Source organism: Phyllostomus discolor, chromosome 2, assembly GCF_004126475.2.
Source record: "Phyllostomus discolor isolate MPI-MPIP mPhyDis1 chromosome 2, mPhyDis1.pri.v3, whole genome shotgun sequence".
NCBI lineage: Eukaryota > Metazoa > Chordata > Mammalia > Chiroptera > Phyllostomidae > Phyllostomus > Phyllostomus discolor.
Window position 1 is genome coordinate 45,843,389 of NC_040904.2, and position 21,495 is coordinate 45,864,883.

At 42.4% G+C, this 21,495-nt stretch overlaps 1 protein-coding gene across 1 annotated transcript in view; it reads right to left on the reverse strand.

The window, feature by feature from the left end:
- Nucleotides 1-3,732: 3,732 nt before the first annotated feature.
- ETV5 (ETS variant transcription factor 5) overlaps nt 3,733-21,495 on the reverse strand; it is a 55,735-nt gene continuing 37,972 nt past the window's right edge. Inside the window, 9 exon segments of the mRNA XM_028504434.2 lie at nt 3,733-6,279; nt 9,761-9,862; nt 14,061-14,230; nt 14,383-14,451; nt 18,434-18,460; nt 18,463-18,518; nt 20,510-20,580; nt 20,583-20,741; nt 20,743-20,773. Of these exon segments, the coding sequence (XP_028360235.1) occupies nt 6,058-6,279; nt 9,761-9,862; nt 14,061-14,230; nt 14,383-14,451; nt 18,434-18,460; nt 18,463-18,518; nt 20,510-20,580; nt 20,583-20,741; nt 20,743-20,773 (907 nt within the window). The 3' untranslated portion in view covers nt 3,733-6,057.

Genomic DNA, 21,495 nt, shown 5'->3' on the forward strand with positions numbered 1-21,495 from the left:
TATAGAGAGGGGTGAGTGGATGTGATTAGACTGCCGGGTGGTGATGGCAATAGTCTAGGTGAGAGATGATGGTGGATTGGTTATGGTGCTGATGGTGGAGGTGGATTTGAGAGAGATTTAGAAGGTAAAATTAATGGGAATTGGTTGCTAGTTGGGGACATTAGAAAAGGCTCAACTTGTTCTTTTTTGTTTGATTGATTTTGGGGGATGGAGACCACTTGGCTAGGTTTTGGATATATATTTGTGGTGCCTTAATCTTCAGCAAAGGGGACTGCTTAAATATCCTATATTACATATGTACCTTGGAATAGCATGCAGTTAGGTGTTGTAGGAGAATACTTCCTAATATGGAAAGGTACCCAACTTTATTGTTTAAAAAGTATGTTCCAAAGCTATGTATGATATAAATATGATCATATTTTTAAATTTAAAGAACAGTATTGGGGAAAAAAAGCTATTTGGGAAGATGTAAAGTATTAACTGTGATCTCTAGGTTGAGTTTTCAGAATAGTTTTGAATTTGGGATATGGTTGTTTTTTGTTTTGTTTTTCTACAAAGAACATAACCCTAATTGTGTAACATGGGAAAAAGTTATTTAGAAAACATTTCAAAAAATTTTGAGGATGAAACAAGAATGGAGTCCCATAGTGATGGGAAAGGTGGTAATAACAACATCTTCATTGCTCCTCATTTATCCTCGAACAATGCACCCTGTACCTTCTGGGCAGGATACCTGGCAGGGAGGGCCTCCTAGGCCTCTTTCAGATTTTGAGAGTGTGAGAATGGATGAGCTTGTGAGAGAGGCTGGCCTGAGCTCAAACTCAGGATTTAGGAACCATGGAGCTTTCTCTGATCCCTGCCCCCAATGAGACTAAACTCAAACCTCCTTTGGGTTCCAGTAGTATTGATCAGTTCTCTCTGTTCTCTCTCCCTCTAGGGAAGTAGCTTGTGCAAGTAATCCATAACCTCCGTGTTGCAATCCAGCCCCAGTTCTCACCCCACTTGACACATCAGGAGCATCTGTCATAGCTGGTCTTTCCATCCTTCTGGAAATAGCCTCCTGGTTATTCCTACTTCATTAGCCACTCTTTTTCAGTCTCCTCTGATGGTTCTTCATCTCTCCTACCTCAGGGCACGGTCCTAGAGATTTTTTAAAATTTCACTTATACTTATTCCCTTAGTGATCTCATCCAGTCTCAGCTTTAAATACCTTTTTACACATTGATGACTTTAATTTCTGTTTCCAGCCTGGATCTCCCTCCACCTAACTTCAGGCTTACATACCCAAATCAACATTCCCATTTGGATTTATAAAAGGCATCTCAAAGTTAATATGCCCCAAATAGAATGCCTGTTTTCCCCTACTTCCACTCCCCAATTTTTCCTTATCAATGTTTTTCTTCTCTGTAAATGGCAACTTCAACACTTGCTTGTGCTCAGGTGAAAAACCTTGGAGCCACTACTGGCTTCTTTGTCTCTACACACAGAAAACCTACTGGCTGTACTATAAAAAGATTATATCGAGATTATGACCTCCTTATATCCTGGACCAAGCCACTCTATCACTTCACCTGGGTTACTGCAATAGCCTACTACTTGGTCTTGCTCCCTTATGATCTATTTTCCACTTCAGAGCTTAGGTCAGGATGGCCTCTGAGATCATCTAGTTAATCCAATCAGTCGCAGGGCTGGGGCCAGAGCCCATGTCCCTCCTCCCAGTGTCTAGTCATCTTTCCAGAGTGGCTGCTATGAACACTCCAAGAACGTAATTTTGGAGGCTAACAGCCCTGAGTATTTTCAGATTCAATTTCAACAAAGTGTTACCATTTTAAAAAGCCTGCCAAAAAGATAATGGGAATGAAAAAGTACTCTGTAAACTGTAAAGTGCTATCCAAAGGTTAGCTATCTGAGGTTCACTGCCAAGGCCAACAAACCCAGGCCTGGGTGTAGAGCCAGCTCTCAAATTAGAGGAGCTAAGGAAAGGCTGGTCATGCAAGAGGCCCCTTCTGAATAGGACACTAGTGTTATTTGCTCCGATTAAAAGGACTCAGTGGCTCATCTGTGGCACTCTCACCCCCACCCCCTATTTTAAGTACAATATACTTATGCCGAGTAAAACCGGAACTTACCCTGTGAGAACTTACTTTTTTTTCCAGAGGCCACACACTGAGCTCGTCACCTCTACCAGTGGGCAACAAACTGTCCAAGGTTTCCAACCAACTGGAAACATGAGTGTTTTTCTTCCACATTTGTTTACATTTGTCCCAGCTACATTAGAATTTAGATTCTGCACATAATTCTGGCTCTCAAAAGCACATTCTTTTGCTCTCACACTACTTCTTTGTCATTGAACAACTGAATAAGCATTGTTTCCCTGGCTTGGCTTGTGAAAAGGGACCTCGATGAAGAGTAAACTTCACATTTTCTGGGCTTCCTTATCCTAGCACCCGGCACTAGAAGGGCGGCCCAGTGTTTGGTGACCTCCTGCGTTAGGTTAACTATCTGGGTCTGGGCCCAGGCTGGATAATGAGCCCATGAATAATGGGGTGCTGATTGTCAAAGCCTTATCATGGTGAAGCTGAGAGGCAGAGATCACTTTGTCCTGGGCTCCCCGGCCTTCTCCCCAAGCATCTTAATCTGTCCCAGCTAATGGGTTTGTGTGGCAGACATTCATTCCTCACAAGCTCCCATTCAAGCGGCTGTGCACCGATTAGGTCTCAGATGTTTTTACACTTAAAGGCTTGTAAAATGGTCAGAGAGAGATAGTAGATAAACTTACAGAAAGCCTTCTGTTATACGCTTTAAAAAAGGCTCTACCTACTTCTCTACTGAAATAGGAATCCTGAAGAGCCCATGGTGCAGAAAAAGGATGAAATAACACTAACAGGCCTAATACTGCATAGGACTCTGCAAACTTTATTTTCTCCCACTTTCCCCAAGTGAACCCATGAGGAGACAAATTTGCAAGATTTTCACTGCTTCGTGGTTGGAAAAAACAAAACAGGCAAGATCTTCCTTAGTTTTGCTGCTGCTGTTCTCAGGGAGTATTTGTAAATTTTTTTTAAAAAAACTTTATTTTTAGAGAGAGGAAAGAGATGGAGAAACATCAGGGTGGTGGGCCGCTTGTGTGTCCCCTACTGGGGACACCTGGCCTGCAACCCAGGCGTGTGCCCTGACTGGGGATTGCACTGGAGACCTTCTGTTTCACAGTCTGGCGCTCAATCCACGGAGCCACACCAGCCAGGGTCTATTTATAAAATTTTAAGTACTTAAATTCCTACTGTTTTACAAAGTATCCATCCATATAAGAGGCTGAGAAAGAATTGTTCTGGAACTCCAATCCAAGTCCTACCCTAGTTAATAATCTTTTCACATAACCCAGAGCCCAACATAAGCTATGCTTCAAAAAATACTGTGTTGGTGAGTAGGTGGGTTCCAAGAAATGGGGTGGTCTCAGCTCACCATTGGCTGGGAAGAGAACCTCTCTACCACCACTCCTGTGGATCAAATTCTCAGCCAGAGGTGAGAAGAGCTGTCAGCCCAAAGAGCAGCTGTGCTCTCTATCCTAGGTTAACGGTTCCCTTAACTACTCAACTCCGCACTGCTTGGTTAAGGCTCAACAGTTGAGAGACAGTGAGAGAAACAGAGAAAAAGAGGGAAAGCCAGGTGCCTTCTGCTTGCTTTAAAATCAAACTACTGAGGGCAAGAAAGAGGCGTGTCTGGTAAACTTGGTAAACTGAAAGCAAACTTCTTTATTGTACACAGTACAGAATATAACGCAGCTTGGCAGGATGCACACGGCCCTGCGCAGGGTGAAGTATTTCGGACCAACCGGAAGGTGAAAGCCTTTCTGCACTGTTGACTTTCCACACTCTGGAAAAGAAGCAAAACAAAACAAACACACGAAAATAAAACCATCCAGGGGGTGCGTGAGTCCGATGGGAATGCAGCGGTGACGCCTCCATCCTACGTCCCGTGACAGCACAGGCCAAGTAGTTTCAGCAGGGAGGGGGAGCTCAGGCTACGCGGGTTATTTTCATTCTTGGTAATGTAGCGTAAATCCATTAAAAAGAAAAAACCAAACTCAAAAACCCAAACCAGGGTAAGTAAAGAAAGGAAAAACAAATCCTATACAGCATTTACAACAAATAAGTCTCTAGCCAGCTGGGGATAAAATATGCATCTATGCATAGACTATACGTAGGTTAGAAAGCTATAAATATGGTTTGAAAAAAAGTCCTTTGATTCGAGTACAATGCTAATTAAGGCCCAAGCTACAGGTTCAACACCTTTGTGGGCTAATTAGCTTCCAACAGAGGAAAACTTTTGTTTCCATAGCTATAAAATACTCCCCATATGCAGGGAACCTCTTCCCAAATGTGCTGCTGGTCAGAAGGGGCACCATTTGGAACTATGGAATGCTCCATCGACAGAAAAGCAATTCAAAGCACATGCCGTGCCCTCACCAAGCCAGCAATGTCCTTCACGCGTGGAGAGCGGCACAGCCATTCCTCATGTGCTGGGTGTCGCAGGGAGCACGGGATGCTGTCGACAGAGCAGGCAGCAAGGGACTACCACGTTACAAGGAACTTTTCCTCTACTTTGAGCTTGACTTTCACATAGCTTTAGCTGGGTTGTTTAAAACTTCTTCAATATAATACAGCAATTAGATAAGCTTTTTCTGTTGTTTTGTGGTTTTTTTTTTTTTTTTTTAAGGTGGCAGGAAACTAAAATGCTAGCATTGTTTTACCTGTCAGTGTCACATGTTAAGTCTCAAACCCTATTGAATCATATGCAGGGTTTCAAGTCCAAGAATTAAAGGAAAAGGAAAACAAAACAAACTGATGAAATGCAAATTGTCATCAGTCATAACCAGGGAAGAATCCCCAGGGTTCCCACCGGGTGACCAGGTTTCAAATGGACATGACATGTATTATGTACATTTCTTTCCAGGGAGGGAGTATTAAGGACCATGGGGAACTATACACATAGAATCTGAATCTGAGCGGTGTGTCTAGGCTGCCCCACACACCTCAAAAATGTACAACTCAGGTGCAAATGTTCGGTCAGGCTGTCTGGTGCAGAAAGCACAAAGCAGGCAATAGGTGGGCTTGTAGACGGCTAAGGGGAAGCGCCACCAAGCCCCTTTCAAGCTGCAGCGTCTTCATAAATCAGCACTACCCCGTCTAAGGGACGCAGTGCAGTTACCAAAAGGTTTATTTTTTTCACTTTAAATACCAAAACTACAAAAATCAGTTTATAAACTGTTTTTCCAAAACAACCACCAAAGCAAAAACAATCCCCCGAATCAAAGCAAAACAAAATACTGTCAAAAGTGTTAATCAGCCTCCTCCTAAAATTAAAGCCATCCACACACAGCCATGTGACTGGGAGGGAAAAGGGGCTTGTTCTACTTGGTGACACATGGCCAGAAGGTTCCCAAGAGTAGCAATGGTTTCTCATTTGAGAACCATGGAGTGGGGAACAGCTGTTCTGACCCTCCCCCTTCTTTCTAGACCAAGGGGAAGCATTTCAGATTGAGCTGGACAAGCTCTCTGAATTTTAAGATACATTTTTAACCCTTCATGGTTTGAGCCTTCCCAACTTGGCCTACCTACTGTCCTATGGGTTGGTGATTTCTTTTTCAACAAATTGTGCAAATCAGAGCCCTTCTATGTCAAGGCATTTTGCAGTCCACGATCAATGCAGATTGTCGCACACTCGGTCCTGGTTTGTGGGTACTAACCCGAACAAGGTATTGCTTTGCACAAATAGTCCATGGGAAGGAGGCTCCACTGCAGTCTCTCCCCAGAAACCTTGTCAGGATCAGAGCTGAGGCACCAGCCGTTTGGTGGTTTTTCTGCCCCTCCCCGTTCCCACTCCCCAGCCAAGGTATCTGTCTTTAAGGGTGCCAATCCAGAGACAGCTTGAGTTCTCCAGATAATACTCAAAGGGCAAGCTTTAAAAACAGCCAAAAACACAAACAAAACCACTGCCCTCATTTGCCTGAATGGGAACTGCTAGCTCTAGGGTTTGGACGCTCAGCCACTTGGAAACTTAGTAAGCAAAGCCTTCAGCATAGGGCAGGCTGCTGCAGCGATCCGTGTCCAGGAGGTAAGCAGGACTGTCTTCAAAGTGGGTCAGTGGCAGGGTGTCCTCCTCGTTGAGGTGGCACTCGGACTCTGCTTTCAGGAACGGACGCTGGTTGTCCGGGAAGGCCATGGAGAAAAGGGCATCCGGGTCACAGACGAATTTGTAGACGTATCGCTCCCCGGCCACCTGAGAGAGAAAACACATCTGCTGAGGCCCAGCTGGTGGGGCATGGTGGGGACTAAGGGAAGAACGATGAGGTATTTATAAGTCACCAAGCTCTCAGGAAGCCAGAGACTGAAGGAGGCTCACCAGTAACTGATTATCCAAATCATTCAGATTTATTTTGGTAAATCTTGGGGACCTGCTACCTGCCAAGTGTTGTATGGGCAGCACAGGTCAGCAGTTGAGATATTTGAATTTCAAATTCATACTAGGCAGGCGCTTTTAGAAAATTCTCACTGTCTTACAGTCACAGCTGAAGAAAAAATGGGTATGCTTTGGCTGGTGCACGGTGCCATGAGGACTGAAAGGTTCAATGCTGAAGCCGGGCCATGATTTCAGTCACCTCCAGAGTTCAGTCTCCACAGTAAGCTTTGTTATTTTGAAGGGCTAGGAATTTGATAAGAGAGCCTATGTGTAAATTTTAAGTTTGTTCCAAAGCCGAAGAGAATTGCTTCTTGGCTTGACCTACAGTTTTAAATTACTCATTCCATGGTTCTGTTACACAGAGGGACTGAGAGCTACCTTATATGGATTTTATGTATGATAATATTATTAGCACCAAAAGGCCTCATGATGTACTGCTGAGCAACCGAGGTCACTGGGAACAACCTATGTTCTTTGCTCACTGTTTCGCATCAGCACAAGAGGACACATATCACTGAAAACCAAGGCTGATCATCTCCTTCACTCAGGTAATGCAAAAGGGCAAGGGAAAGGGGCTAAAATTACCAATAAACACTTGAGGCTCAAAAATTCAAAATGTTGAGTTTATCCTGCCCTTCAGTCATTCTGTTGGTATTCTAAAATCTTTTTGATTGTAGAAATATGGCTTTGCTTCCAAATTGTGGGTTTAAGAAGTCCGTTGTTACAGTGGCAGGTTGTGGAGGTAATGGTATAATTATGCTAATAGGTGTTACAGCTTATTTTGTGGGGATGCTCTATGTCCAGTCACCAGAAATTGGGGGTCTGCACCAGCATTCCTTAGAACCCAAACACTACAAACCAAATCTGCACCAAACACCACTACAAATCTGCACTGTGTGTAGAACACTGGATGATAAACATTTTCACCAAGCAAGTCATAAGGGTGGCAGACACATACACTCAACCGTCCTTACAGTTTTTCTAAGCCACAGCTTTACATTAAATCTCTGTTTCCCCACCTCAAGAGTCAGTTCACAAACAGAAGAGCGAGGCAGGACGGCACAGTGGAAACAGTACTAGATCAGGAGCCAGAAGTGGACGTCTTCCAGTCTTAGGTCAGTCATTAACAAGTCTTCAACCTCTGTAAATCTGATTTTTGCCTTTCAAAAACAGACGGTGTGGGACTACAGCTTTTCTAAGTCCCTCCCCACACTGGCATGCTGCCATTCACCTTCTACTTAGTTTTCATTTACTCACAGGTCATATATATATAACAACACTCCCTTACATTGGATTGCACATTATTTTTTTCTGGACCATTCTCACATATATACATTGCAAGATTAGAGCAGGGATTATTATCTACACTTGTATTGGAAACAGAGACTTCAGGAGGTAAAGTGACTTTCCCTCAAAGCACACAACTAATAAATGGGAGTACTAGGATTTGAACCCACCCAACCCTTATTCCAGTCCCTTCCTGTCTCTGCTTGTTTTCATCTCAGAAATAAAGCTCTCTTCTAGTTCCTTAGAGAACCTAGGAACCAGCCATAGGGACAGCTCATGGCTGTCAGTCCAAGTTGTTGTGTCTTGGTTACACTCCCTCAGATTAGAGCTGGAGTTGAGAAAAGTAAAGGAATGATGGCTCCCCTCTCTGAATTTATGGTTCTACCTGATAATATTAACACTAAAAGGCATGTGTGTGGGGGAAGGGGGTGTGGGTTGAGGGAAAATGGGAAGTGACTACTAATGGAAATGGGATTTCTTTTTGGGTGAAAAAAATGTTATAAAATTGATTGTGGTGATGGTTATACAACTCCATGAATACATTAAAAACCACTAAATTGTACATATAAAAACGGGGGGATATAGGGAAGAGGGCGACCTCCCATCCTGTGGTATCTATGAACCCTGTGCCAGGCACTGAAGTTAAATCCCCCAATTCTACCCAAAGGCACTTACGCTCCTGTGGATGAAGCAACAAGTAATGGAGGGATGTACAATACAGAGAAAAGGGCAGCGACAGAGGTGAGTGCAGGTGCTGACAGACGGGAGCGGAAAGGGGGACCACGTGACTCGGCCTGAGGACTCAGATTCTGGAGTGAAAAGGTGATTCCCGAAACAGAAAACAAGTAGTAGAAGCTGGCCAGGTATTGAAGACATTAGAAATGTTCTAGTTCTTAAGTAGGATGGTGCTGTAATAGGTGTTTTTTTCATTGCATAGTATGCAATCACATATATGAATGTGATCCGTATTCTTTGGTAAATAAATATTCCATTAATTAAGAGAAAGATAGCTATGCTAATGAAAGCAGTCAAGTATGAGGGAGGAAATGGGAGTTAAATGGTGCTTGGACTGGAAACAGACTTAGAGACTATACAAAGCTCTTAGAAGTCTCGATTTTATCCAGAAGACCATCCGTGAAATGCTGTTTCTTTTTCAGGGTGCTAACAGAAATATGGGGTCACATTACCACCTATGAAAAAGGTCAGCCTAGTTTTAGTGTAGACAAGTTCTCAGCAGCAAGCATCATATGCTTTCGCCAAGTGTGTCTTGGCGGCTACTACCACGCAGACTGTCTAAACGTGTAAACGCCAGAATCTGGGTACAAAGTAAAATCAGGTGGCTAAGAACAACCAATCAAAGATTTACCATTCCCATCTTTTGCCTATCCATAGAATTTAAGATTGTGGTCCTTTACTTCTATTCCAATACAGATTTTGTACTGTTTTCCTCAAAATACACTTTGTCTTTTATTCTACAACCTGCTACCAGGTGATTCTGTCATCATTTTACAAGCCTTGGGTTTTTAACCTGAGTTCCAGTTTCTATAGATTCTAAAAGAGAAAGATTTTCTTACTCCTCTAACACTTTTAAGAATATTAAGCCAACATAGTCGGATGTGTAGAGGTAAAGACTTCAGTGAAACTCTCGTGGGAGCAGAGATCTTCCAGTGAATTCCCATACACTCCTTTAGGGGTACAACAGTTGACCCCATTGTCTGGATATTTCCATAATTAGAGGTAGTTTAAGTAAAGCAAAGGAGCCTAATTTTCCAATGGTATGCTCCATCCACAGCCTCTGGTTTTCACATACATTCAAGAGCATTAAAGTTAGTCTTATATCTCATTAGACTCTTGTCTTCAGTTTGCTTTCCCAAGACTTTTTCCTACCACAGAATCACTTATGAGGATAAACATTTTCTTTAGTCAGCCATTACAAACAATCTCATTACAGAAGCCCCTGACATTTTCTTTGAAAGTGGTCAGAGTGGTCTAAATGTCTCTTGTAACTGCTCACCTTCTGCATGATGCCCTTTTCATAGTAATAGCGTAGCGAACGGCTGAGCTTGTCGTAGTTCATGGCTGGCCGGTTCTTCTGGATGCCCCAGCGCCGAGCAACCTGAAGAGACAGGAAAGCAACGGAAACTCATTCCTTAGGCCTAGTGGTTTTCTCCCAATCTCAGGAGAGCCAGTTCTGTAACCTGACTGCTCTGGCCAATGCTCCATTTCCCTGACCTGGAAGGAAAAGCATTTAATTCCCTCAAGACTAAACATCAACAAAGGTGATGATTCAGTCACAACTGCGGAGAGGTGAGATCTAGAGGTGGAAGAATCCTAGTACTGTAAGATAACAGAGGGCTTGGCTAGAGTCCCAGAGGAAGCAGGCTCTCTACTGTTTCTCCACATATGAATATTGACCAATGCCCATAGACCATTAACATGCTGCCATTAAGTGCTATGGTTTCTGTAGAAGTCAATAAGGAATAATTAGAACGGTCATTCCTGAAATATTAGAAACACACTAGTGAGCTGCTAATGGGCCAGCAGAGCAAAAGTTCAATTCTAATAAGATTGGAGAGGGGCTGGGAGATGTTTACTTATTTCAGCTCATGGAATATGGGGAATCAGATCGTTTCAGCCTGCTGCCATCCATCCTCTGCTCCCAGCAGACTTGCAGAATGGACATTAAAACATGTAGCACCATTATCCACTTAATGAAAATTAACAGGGTTTCCCAAACAGTTCTGAAGTGCATTATACCCACCCAGTCCACCTGAGGTGCAGTGATGGGGGGAATAATTGGAGCTTTGGGCCAAAGAAGCCTTATAGTCAGAAAACTTCCTAGTAGAGTTTCCCCAATTATTAGGACAGCCAAGCAATTTCTGTTTTCAAGTATCTTAACAACCTCAAATCCTACTTATGTCAAGATATGAAAAGAACAACACTGGAAATGTGAGTCTTTTTAGAGGCCTTAAATGTATGTAAACCAGGGATCATGTTTGAACATTTTAGGTCCGTTCTGAAAACTTTTTTTAAAGAAATGAAGTAACTATATTGTTTTGATATTTAAAAAAACCAAATGTTAAATATGGAATGGGAAGAAGGAAGAGTCCAAGTGGAAAGTAGATCATAAGACAGCATTTTGCTTAAAATATTTGGGCAGAATAAAAACAACATCTGCGTTCAGGATTCTAAAATGACCTTTAATAAATACCAGAAATGATCTGATAAGTAAGGAGGAATGCATCTGTGCTAATTACATTAGAATAACTGACTAGCTGTGACTCCACTCTGCCTTGCAAGAAACTGTGTGAAGAGTAACTTTGCATTTGTTCCCTTCCTGCCCCTATGGCACACACGATGTCCCTGGGTCTCCTCCTTTCTCCGTAATACACCCATTCAACTCTAGCTTTGAAATAGCCAAGGGGGCAAAATTAACCAAAAATTACACCTGGAAATAGTGGTATAAAGGGAAATCTGCTAAACTAACATGTTCATTAACTCTGTTCAAAAGAAACAACACTATGAAACTGTACTTAAACTACTGTCAGCCACAAGTGATGCAAGGGACCTTAAAAAAAGTCCAGCCTCACCATTTCACTATATTTAGTGTTAGAAAACAATTCTTGAATATTCTTCCACTTCAGCCACAACCTCTCTTTGCTGTCACTTGCTTATGCAATAGCTCACTGGAGAGGTTTTGTGTATGCACGGCCTTCAAAGCATCTGCGGTGGCCATAGTTACTGACTCATCCTCTTGGGCCAGGGCCCTATGATTCAGTAGTCCTCACTGGGGCTGCTCCTTCTACAAGTAATGCATAATGCAGCACAACTGCAGAGCAGCTGGAAATGAGGGCTGGGTGAGGGGAGCGGGCAATGGTTTGTTACCAGCTCTTTCTGCCTTTCATCTTTCCCAATCATTACTTTGATAGCAGGCTTCTTGAGGAGGGAGGCTGAAGGAGTTAAAAAAATCCACACATCTTTTCCTCTCCTTTTAAGAGAGAGCAGCCACAGCCACAGGGAGCGGTTCTTTCTGCAGCTCATCCTTTTACACCTCCCCATGGCACCAGTTATCTGCCACATGTTCAACAAACAACCCTACCCCCAAAATATTCATTAATGCAGATTCACAGTGAAAATGGCTCCAGATTAAAGCCGAGTCAGTCATAATTGAGAGGGTGCTAAGCTGGATGACTATCAAAAGACATTTGATTAGGGAGCCTGCCAAAACGCAGTTCTAAAACCACAATTTCCATGCACAGTGTAATGGATATTATGGATAATTACCCAGAGTGCACTACTCAGCCACACAGCTGCCTACAATTACGTCCCAAACAGCTTCCTCCTCCACTTCACCCTTCAAGCTCCCCACAATGACGACTTCTTACAGCTTTTTCGAGGAGTTGGTATCTTCCTGACATTAACAAGACAAGGGCCTGCGAGGAGTGGAGTGGAAGAAAAACACAACAAATGCTGCACGTCCCGAGGTTCCAGTGCACAGATGGAACAGAACCATCCTGGACGAAGAGAATGCACATTCGGAGTTCACTGGAGGGCACGGGGATTTCAAGGTGGGGTGGAGAGAAAGTACTTCCTGAAGAAACGAAGTGGTCCAGTCAGCTGAGGGAGTCTCAGGCCCCTGCAGGCCTGTCACGTGACTTGGACACTTGGCATTTATGAGCATTCTGGATTAATATTAGTTTCTGTATTAAGTAAGAAAGCAGGGGCCCTTTGCCATCTGTTCATCATTTTCTTTACCACTGGTAGGAGAGCAGAAGATTCAATAATAGCTTTACAAAGGGTCATAACCAGGTTTACCTGCAGCTGTACAGCCTGTGCTTAGGCCTCAGGCAATGGCAATAAAATAATAAAAGCTCCTGTTCGTAAAATGGGATAAATCAATAAGGGTTGCCCACATGACAGACTTGCTTTCAAAAAGCCTCAGTGAGCCTAGGCAACATGCTTTTCGCAAGCCTCACATAAACCAGGCCGATTGTGAGGAAAAGAAGTGTGGCCAATGGCTCTCCAGCATGGCTGCGAGCCTAAAACGTGGCTCCACTTCTACATGACAGCCACAAAGAAACGCTTTGAAAAACACAGGAGTACCAAGCTCTGGCTTTGAAGGTAGACTGAAGCTTAACAGAAACTTTACAATATGGGATGTTGACACATTTCCAGTTTCATGAATGATACAAGATAAGGAACACCATATGTATATCTCCTGTTATAACTGTCTCCAATCCACATATTCTCCTCTTAACTTTCAGACCATTTTCTTCTTCCAAACCAAGTGCCAGGTTGCTACCTTCCTGCTGTTAACCCTCCTACCAACTTATCCCCTTAGTGTGCTAATGTGAGCCTTGGTATTAATGGAACAACATTTAAAACTGCAGTTCTTGCTCAAACATCTTCTATTTCAATTACACATAATCCAAAGATACCTTTTGCTCTGTTGGTTTAATATCTAAAACCTAACTACATGCTATTGAAAGCAGCATATGTCAGATTTTTCTTTTTCATTTTCCTTTCAATTTCCTTTTCATTTATAATCTCTCTAGATTCTAAATCAAATAGAAATTAAAAATCAACCCCTTCAGAATACGTCGAACTGAGACCTAATATAATTCACTCTGTTACTCGATATTTAGGAAAGGGATTCTATGATGTGTCTTCTCCATTGAAGAAAAGGTCCTGTTCTGTCCATAGGCCTTTCTGTCAATGGTTCTAGGCACACGGACAGTAACAATGTTAACAATGTTTCTTTTTCTATGAACAAAATAATGAAGGTTTGTGTTATCTCTCAATTACTGTGATGTCAACATAACACACTTAAAAAATCTGAGCTCGTAAGATTGACCTATCTCTCATAATTTTATTTCTTTAGGTTAGAGCCATTTGAAATACATAGTGGGGTAGCTGCATCCTGTAACATATTACCACAGTGTCATACCAATGTTCTGTAGCCTCATATGTAGGTTATGGCATATGAGGGCCAACCAAAAACAAGTTGTCACTGAAACAACACTAGGAAAAGACTTTCCAGAAGGGACACCAGACCCTATTTGGATATAAGTCTTTATGACCCAGACTTTGCAGTTACTTTTTTTATGTATTCTATCGTACAGTGGAGAACTCTGCCTGTCCCAAACCTGTCCTATTCACAGGAAGGGCACTGCCGAGCCCACTGACCAGGCCAGAATCTGAATGACAGGAGCACATTTAATACAGCAAAAAGCCTCAATGGAGAACTAACAAGAACAGACCTCACCATCATCAATAAATAAAATAATCATGCGAGTCTAGCATCCCACACTCACCTCCTCAGGTTCTATCAGCTTGAACTCCATGCCTCGGCCGGTCCAGGCAATGAAGTGGGCATTGGCTGGGTCATCAAGAAGGGTGACCAGGAACTGCCACAGCTGAAGGGAGCCTCGCCTCTGGTAAGGGGGCCCCTCGCGATACATGGTGGGCTCTTGTTTGACTTTGCCTGTTTGGGACAAAGAGACATGTATACTTTAGGTCTTAAGTTTCTTGGGTGATTCAGGCAATCAGAGTTAGCGCCAATCTGATGTTAGGACTGACGAGGTGCTGACATCTCCAACCCGCCAGCTTCAGGACAAACTGGACGGGGCTGCTTACCTTCCAGTCTCTCAGGAACGACACAAGTGTCATCAAAGTACAACCGGGGATCTTTTTCATATGAAAAGCCTGAAGGAGGATTTAAAAAGAAAGAACATGCTGCTTAACAAACTCTCTCCATATTCTACTAAAACTCTGGATTTATGAACTAAAATGGGATTCCACCACTTTGGGTCCTAAGCCCTCTTAACTGCAATATCTATGCCAGAATGGATTTGGGGGGATTTCAAAAGGACTTAGGCCTTGGTGCTCCCATCTAATCACCTGAGCCTCAGTTGGAGCAGCATCGATTCCTGCTATTAGAGCTAGGACTGCAGGGAAGCACTGAGTCACTACTAAATTCCTTGACATCTGCTTAAGTCTGCATGGACCGGTGTTGCTGTGACTAAGACCTTTATACCTGAAAAAACATCTCATCTGTCTCCGTTGGCCTAGCTGCATAGATTTCGTTGATCTGTATATAATCTTCCCATTCAACCTTTCTTACAACTTGACTAAGCTGCCTACATACTTTATTTAATTATTAAAGCGCTTGGAGAAGAGAGAAGGTTGCCAAATGAGTAAAGACTTGGGCATGTGGAGGTCTGCGATGAGCAAAAACTTTAAAAGCAGGCTAGAGTTCTTATCACCAGACACAGTGGAAGGAATCTGAAGAGACTTTCTAGCAATAAAACTTATCACTGTACAGATAACAAATCAGAGATCAAGAAAGGGGAACTGACTGGTGCAACAACACATGTAGGTAGAAATGAGAGGGAAGCTGGGGCAACAAGTGGAAGGGGTAAAGGAGGAAGGATGGTCTGACACTCAATTCACAAACCCTGAAATATGCATTCCGTGCAGATCACCACGGCACCAGGCACCCTGACAAGATCAGCAGTTCAAATCAAAGCTGGTTAACAGACAGGCTTGATGGGACCACATCCTTCTCTGTGGTCTAGCCTGCTTCAGGTGTAAGCACTCTAGTGCACTCCCCCGACCAGCACACTTCTCAGGAGAAAGCACCAGAAGCTCCCATCTAGTAAATGATGCTCCCTGTGCTCAGTCCTCTGGTTCATTCACCTGCTGTGTAGTACAGGTGTATGCGTGTCGGGCATGCAGCAGGGATGGGTAAGGAAAGACACTCTGTAGTGCAGGGCTATCATTAAATCTTGAGAAGAGATTTGCTATAACTTGAAAAATCCACAGATAAAGGCGCCAGGAAACAATCTGCTGTTCTTTCTTCATGATGAGCCCAGATTAAGTTCTTGGCAGGATCAGCACCATTTTTAAGAGACTCGGGACTGACTGGGATAACATTGACCAAATTAAAGGAAACTGAGATGTTTTGAGGTTTGTACTATTTGTTTTTGCTTCCTTGGCTCCAAGCACTATTTCTCTGTTTGCTTAGCTACCCAAAGGGTGTATATTTTATTATCATTTATTATATAATTCAATAAATATTTTGCCAGGAACAGTGCTAGAAGGAGATAGACATTGAGAAGAATATAGACTTGGTGCTTGCTTTCATGAAGTCTGCATCCCAACTGGTGAAGACAGACAATAAAGTAGGGGGTAAAAAAGAGACTCGGGGTCATATCCAACATTAAAGAGCGTGGGCCATGCCCTAGTTGGGCAGGTTCGATCCTGGTTGGGGCAACCAATCGATGTTTCTCTCCTCCTCTCACCCTCCCTTTTCTCTCTCTGAAGTTAGTAAACCTACCCTTGGATGAGGATTAAAAAAATGGCCTAAAAAAAAATATGGGCCATGGAGCTAGACCTGGATTAGCTGTGTAACCTTGAATAAGTTAATGAACTTCTCTATGCTCCAGTTTCCTCATCTGATGCCTGGGGAAGGTAATTCCTACACTATAGAGTTGTGAGAACTTAATGAGTTAATGTTTATTCTGTTCCATGGATCTATTTATGTTTATACCAGAGTGCCAAGAATGGTTCCTGGTAGATGTGTGTAATAAATGACAGTTAAAAAAAGTCAAGATAGTTAATTGCACATTGTACTATTAAGAAATTAATTGGGTAATGTGAGACTTTTATGTTATATTCTCTCTCATAGATCCTAAATTTCTTGAGGATAAGGGCCATATTCTAGTATCTTAGTATTCTCATAGCACCTAACATACAAGTGCTCAATAAATATTTAAATGAGAGAATGTATTATTTCCATTAAAAGATTTAGGAATACAAATGCTAACTTTGAAGCCAGAGATTCAGTGTCTCCTACAATAAATTTATTTTCCAATTTGATACTAGAAAGCTGACTTTTATGACAAACTGTTATACTTTATATCAACGAGAATTACATAATCCATCATGCTTCATGCTTTTTTGCCTTGACTGCCAGAAAACTATAAATTCCTGACTTTCCACATGGATTTTGACAACTCCAATGACGTTTGAATGGCCATGTTATAGTCACTATAAGTATACTACTTCAAAGTTCACACATCTGTTAAACTTGCTGTGGTTATTTTTAGAGCTTTTCTTCCTGTAAGGTAAAGATAATACAGTCATATAGAGAGAGGAAAAAGTGTACATCTAGATTATGTTCTAGGTTTGGTTTCAAACTAATCAGATGAAGGCCTACCCATGAGGATCATTTTGATATATTTTGTGGTTTCTAGTTATTGCCACATGTGGTTCTCTAAAACATCTGGACGATGCTGGTTGGTTTAAGTGAAATTTAAGTCAGTTGAATTTGAGCCAGGAGTTACATCAGTTGTGGCCACAACTATCTAATCACTCAAATAAAGGTGGCAGGAAGGAAGGACCTGTTCAAGGAGCAAAGTAGAAATGAGAGATTCAAAACAGTACGCAAAGATTCCAGGTGAACGCTAATGCAAGACGGCTATCTTGGTAATCACAGATACCAATCAGAAACACTTGTTTCTCTAACTGTTTCACTGGCATCTGTGGTCAAGCCTATACACGGAGAGAAAAACCATGTCAAGATAGAATAAGTAAGAACTCAGGTCTCTTGAAATGAATTTCTGTGAGTGGGGGCAGGGAAATAATGGGAAAGAGTGGTGGAAAAGAACACACAAACTCGCCAAATACTGTGTGTAGTAAGCAGCCCAATGGCTTACTAAAAATATTTCTAAGAGCATGCTCCTTTCTAAATGTTGTAATTATGCAAAACGTTTTCTTCCCTCTTTTCCCCCACTCCCTCTTAGTTTGCCTGCTGCAGACACGAACCGCTTCTGTAGAAACATTCAGGAACCTGGAAGAGAGCCCCACACAGCTGCACCGATCACAGCCAGCAGTCCAGGAGACAGTCCTTCCTTCCCCGGGCTGGACACTCACTCAGAATACCCCCAGTGCTCAGGGCAACAACACCTGGCCTCCCCATGACCAAGTCGGTGAGAAGCAGCTACTCATTGGAACCACACTTGTGAACCAATGCCTGCTTCTGAGAATAATACAAATCACTTCCAAAAACCAACCAATACTTCCTAGTGCTGAAGTTTTTTCAACCTCCCTCTAAAAACTCTAGAGAACAGCGGTTGTCAGTTTTGGATGCACCTTAGAATCGCGTGAGGAGCTTCAGAAACTACTAACCCCTGGGTCCCCCCCCAGAATTTCTGATTTAATTGCTCTGGGTGACGCCTGGACACCAAATGTTTTAAAAGCTCCCCAGATGATTCTGATGTAGAGCCTAAGCTGAGACTCTCTACAGTAGTTCTGAGACCTGAGTGCATCCGATCACCTGGCTTGTCAAAACAACGGACTGCTGGGAGCTTCTTATTCAGGAGGTCTGGGGTGAGTCCTGAGACTTGCACTTCTAACAAATTCCAGGTGAAGCTGATGCCATGGGAGAATCACTACTCTAGGTTGTTATGGAAAGTTAGGGTCACTGCCATTGAAAATGATGGTGGCCCTTACAGTGCTCAGGAGCGTGCCTCAAACCCTGTGAGCAAAGTAACTGAAGATGATGATCAATTAGCTCTCATATTTATGAGCTAAGGAAGGTTTAGCCTATGATCTCAAATCTCAGCCTAGAAAACTGAGCAATTTTCAGCTTCCCTGAATGCACGTTTTTAAAAAAGCTACTTACTTTCATGGCTGCTGGAGAAATACCCCCTCTCATGTAGGACGACTGGCAGTTAGGCACTTCTGAAAGAGAAATACAGACACATACACTCTCATCAATAGTTTCTGCAGGTGAATCAGCACACCAGTTGAACTGCAGCTCTGCAGTAAAGCCCGAAAACCCTTTCCCACTCCAAAGTCATGTCTTTTTGGCTTGTCCTAGGAAAGAGGTACCACCTTAATAAGCAACATGGAAAACACTATATAACCCACTATCTGAAAATAGGACTCTTCTAATCAAGAGAACTGAGAAAAAATGAGGCCTCACTCTAACAACTTGCTCATTTTAGAAATTAGTTTAACACCAAACCTAGTGAGAGAGTTAATGGTATAAGAAACTGGCTTTATAAAAGGCCACCTTGGCCTTCTGCCTATAATGACTCTGGGGCTTTAGGGTTTGGAGGGAGAGGAGGGTCACTTTAGATCTTCCCAATTTGCTCTTCTTTATAGCTGACGGTCACATCCAATTCTTCTGCAAGAGGTAAAGGTATTTTTAGGCTAAAGAGATTAGGGGGGATCTGAAGCTATGAAGCTAGGACAAAGTACTGGCAGGAGTGGGTTTGGCAAGTACATTTTCACCATGCTGGAACTGTTAGAATGAAACCCATGCATAAGGGATCTCTTCTGCTGGCATCATGTTCTCAAGTTGAGTTGTGCCCATATAGGACAGGCCTACACACCAGGAACACCACTCAGATCAAAGAATTACAGATATGGTAACATCTGCTGAGTGCGTGGCTGTAAGGGAGTGGGGCAGAGTAAAAAACTCACTGGGACAGACTAAACGCCAATCCCAAAGGAATAATGCTGCTGGTCAATGCCTGCTTCTGAGAATAATACATCAAAGCCTTCAGAAGGGATGCCAGTGGAAATTTTACAAGCTATCAATTCCTACACTTGGTAATTTTTTCTATCATAAAGCAACAGATGTCTCCCTTCTGCTTACCTCCCCAGCCTTTCCCATAACCAATTTCTGCCTGAATTTAGCAACCTATGTATTATCTCACAAAAAGCTGAGAATAAATTCTATATCCTAGTCTATTTGCAAAGCTATTCAAGTACATACTGTCTCGCCCTTCCCTAGGATCTTCAAGAAAAGCATGCCCAGGGAAGGCTGAAAACCTACCCACCACCCTTTAATTTCTTTAGAACCAACTGCAAAAAAAAAAAAAAAAAAGTCTGAAGAAGGAAAATGAAGAGGAAAGTTTCTAAATGTGCAAGCTGCAAACCCAACTTGCCTTTCCCCTAACGATCTCATTTAATAAGCCTGGCCTATAAGATATGTAGTCAGTGAATGAATGTATGTGTGGGGGAAAGGGAACAGGAGAACCCCCAAGTACAGCTTAAACTCTTGACATGCCCAAGGTTCTAGACAGGAACCCATAACCAAATAATATAGGAGCTCTAAATGTGTTACTCTCCCTGTGTACACCAGCAGCTGCTGAAGGACACAGGAATTTCCCAGATCTAAGCAATGCAATAGAGCAGCAAATCTCAAGAGGCAATCACAGGACACCTTTTCCATGGCACACCCAGCACCCTATAGAGCTATGACATACTAGGTGCTTCTTGGAACATCACTCATTTCAAAAATAGAAAGAATCCCATCCCACATGTGGGCTGTCTTCCTCATTCTTACACTGAAAGTTTATGAGTCTGTTGTATTCAAAAAGAAGCCATGGAACTAGAAGCAGGACTAAAATGCAAAACTAACATTCCCTGTGGCTGTGACCCTAAGATCTTACAGGGTCTTACAAAGAGCATCACCAGGACTGGACCCTCAGCAATCTCTAGGCATGGCCTCAGAGGTGTACTCTGCACCACTTCTGAATGCCTCCTGCATTTCCTACCATCTGCATGGCTTTTATGTTTTCTTTTGTATTCAGCTATGCATAAACATGTCTGCTTTATTAGCTCTTAAGTTCTATGAGGGTAAATTTTAAAAAACTGTCCCCAAAGTCCTGTATGTAGAAGACATTCAGTAATGCCCAGAAAGATGAATGAGAAAATGAAGAAAGAAATGGCATGGCCTCATACTAACCTGAAATCAACGCAGTAATCCCGGGGCTCCTGCTTGATTCCCATTGGTGACTGAAACCCATGTGCTGGGGGGGCCCTGGCATGCCTGGGACCCCATGTTCATAGAGTGGGTCATGGTATTCCTGTTTGAATCCCTGAGGGGGTGGGGGAGCAGCAGGGACAATCGGTTCTGACATTTGCCGGTGGTAACTGGGGCGGTTATCTCCAGGAACTCCTGACTGAGGAGGGAAGGGGGTGGCAGGGTTCAGACAGTTGTCTCTGAAATCTGCAAGAAGAAAAGAAAGAGTTATGTTGTTTAATTAGGAACATCACTTAATACCTACTATAATTTAGCATTAAGGATTAGATGTTCAGATTAATGAAATTATTTGCAAAGTACTTGTTAATACTTATTTTTTTAAAAAAATACTTATTTCTGAATATTCTATCCACTTTCCAAAATTATATCACACATTTCAAACCTCTTGAGTCAGAGACAGGCAAAAAACAGTCAGAGCAATACAACGGTAGCCTCTTACTTTCCACACACATTTGTTTCATACACCATCTGTCTGTGTATTGGGTCAGCATTATATATCTGAAACATATAAAAGCATTACTTGCAAATGGCCCTAACATAGAGATATATGTTTGTTCACTATTGCATTCATTCTTTCACTTGTAGATAAAATTTTAAAGACCAAGAGTACAAATTAACCAGTTAGAAATGCAGTTTAAAGAATCTCATCTATAACAATCAAAAATAAAGAGTCCCTAGGAATAGTTAGTAAATGTGTATGCCATTTAGGAATAAAACTGAAACCTGTTTTCAGAGGAATAATAGAGAAGTCTAATTTAAGAAAATATTTAGGACTTTGAAGCTGTTGATTCAATGTATTATTTTATAAAAGCAATGCCTTCCCAAACAACTTGACAAAATGACCCTCAAATTTTATTTGAAAGATTAAATATTTTTTTAAAGGAAACAATGATATATTTGATACTGAC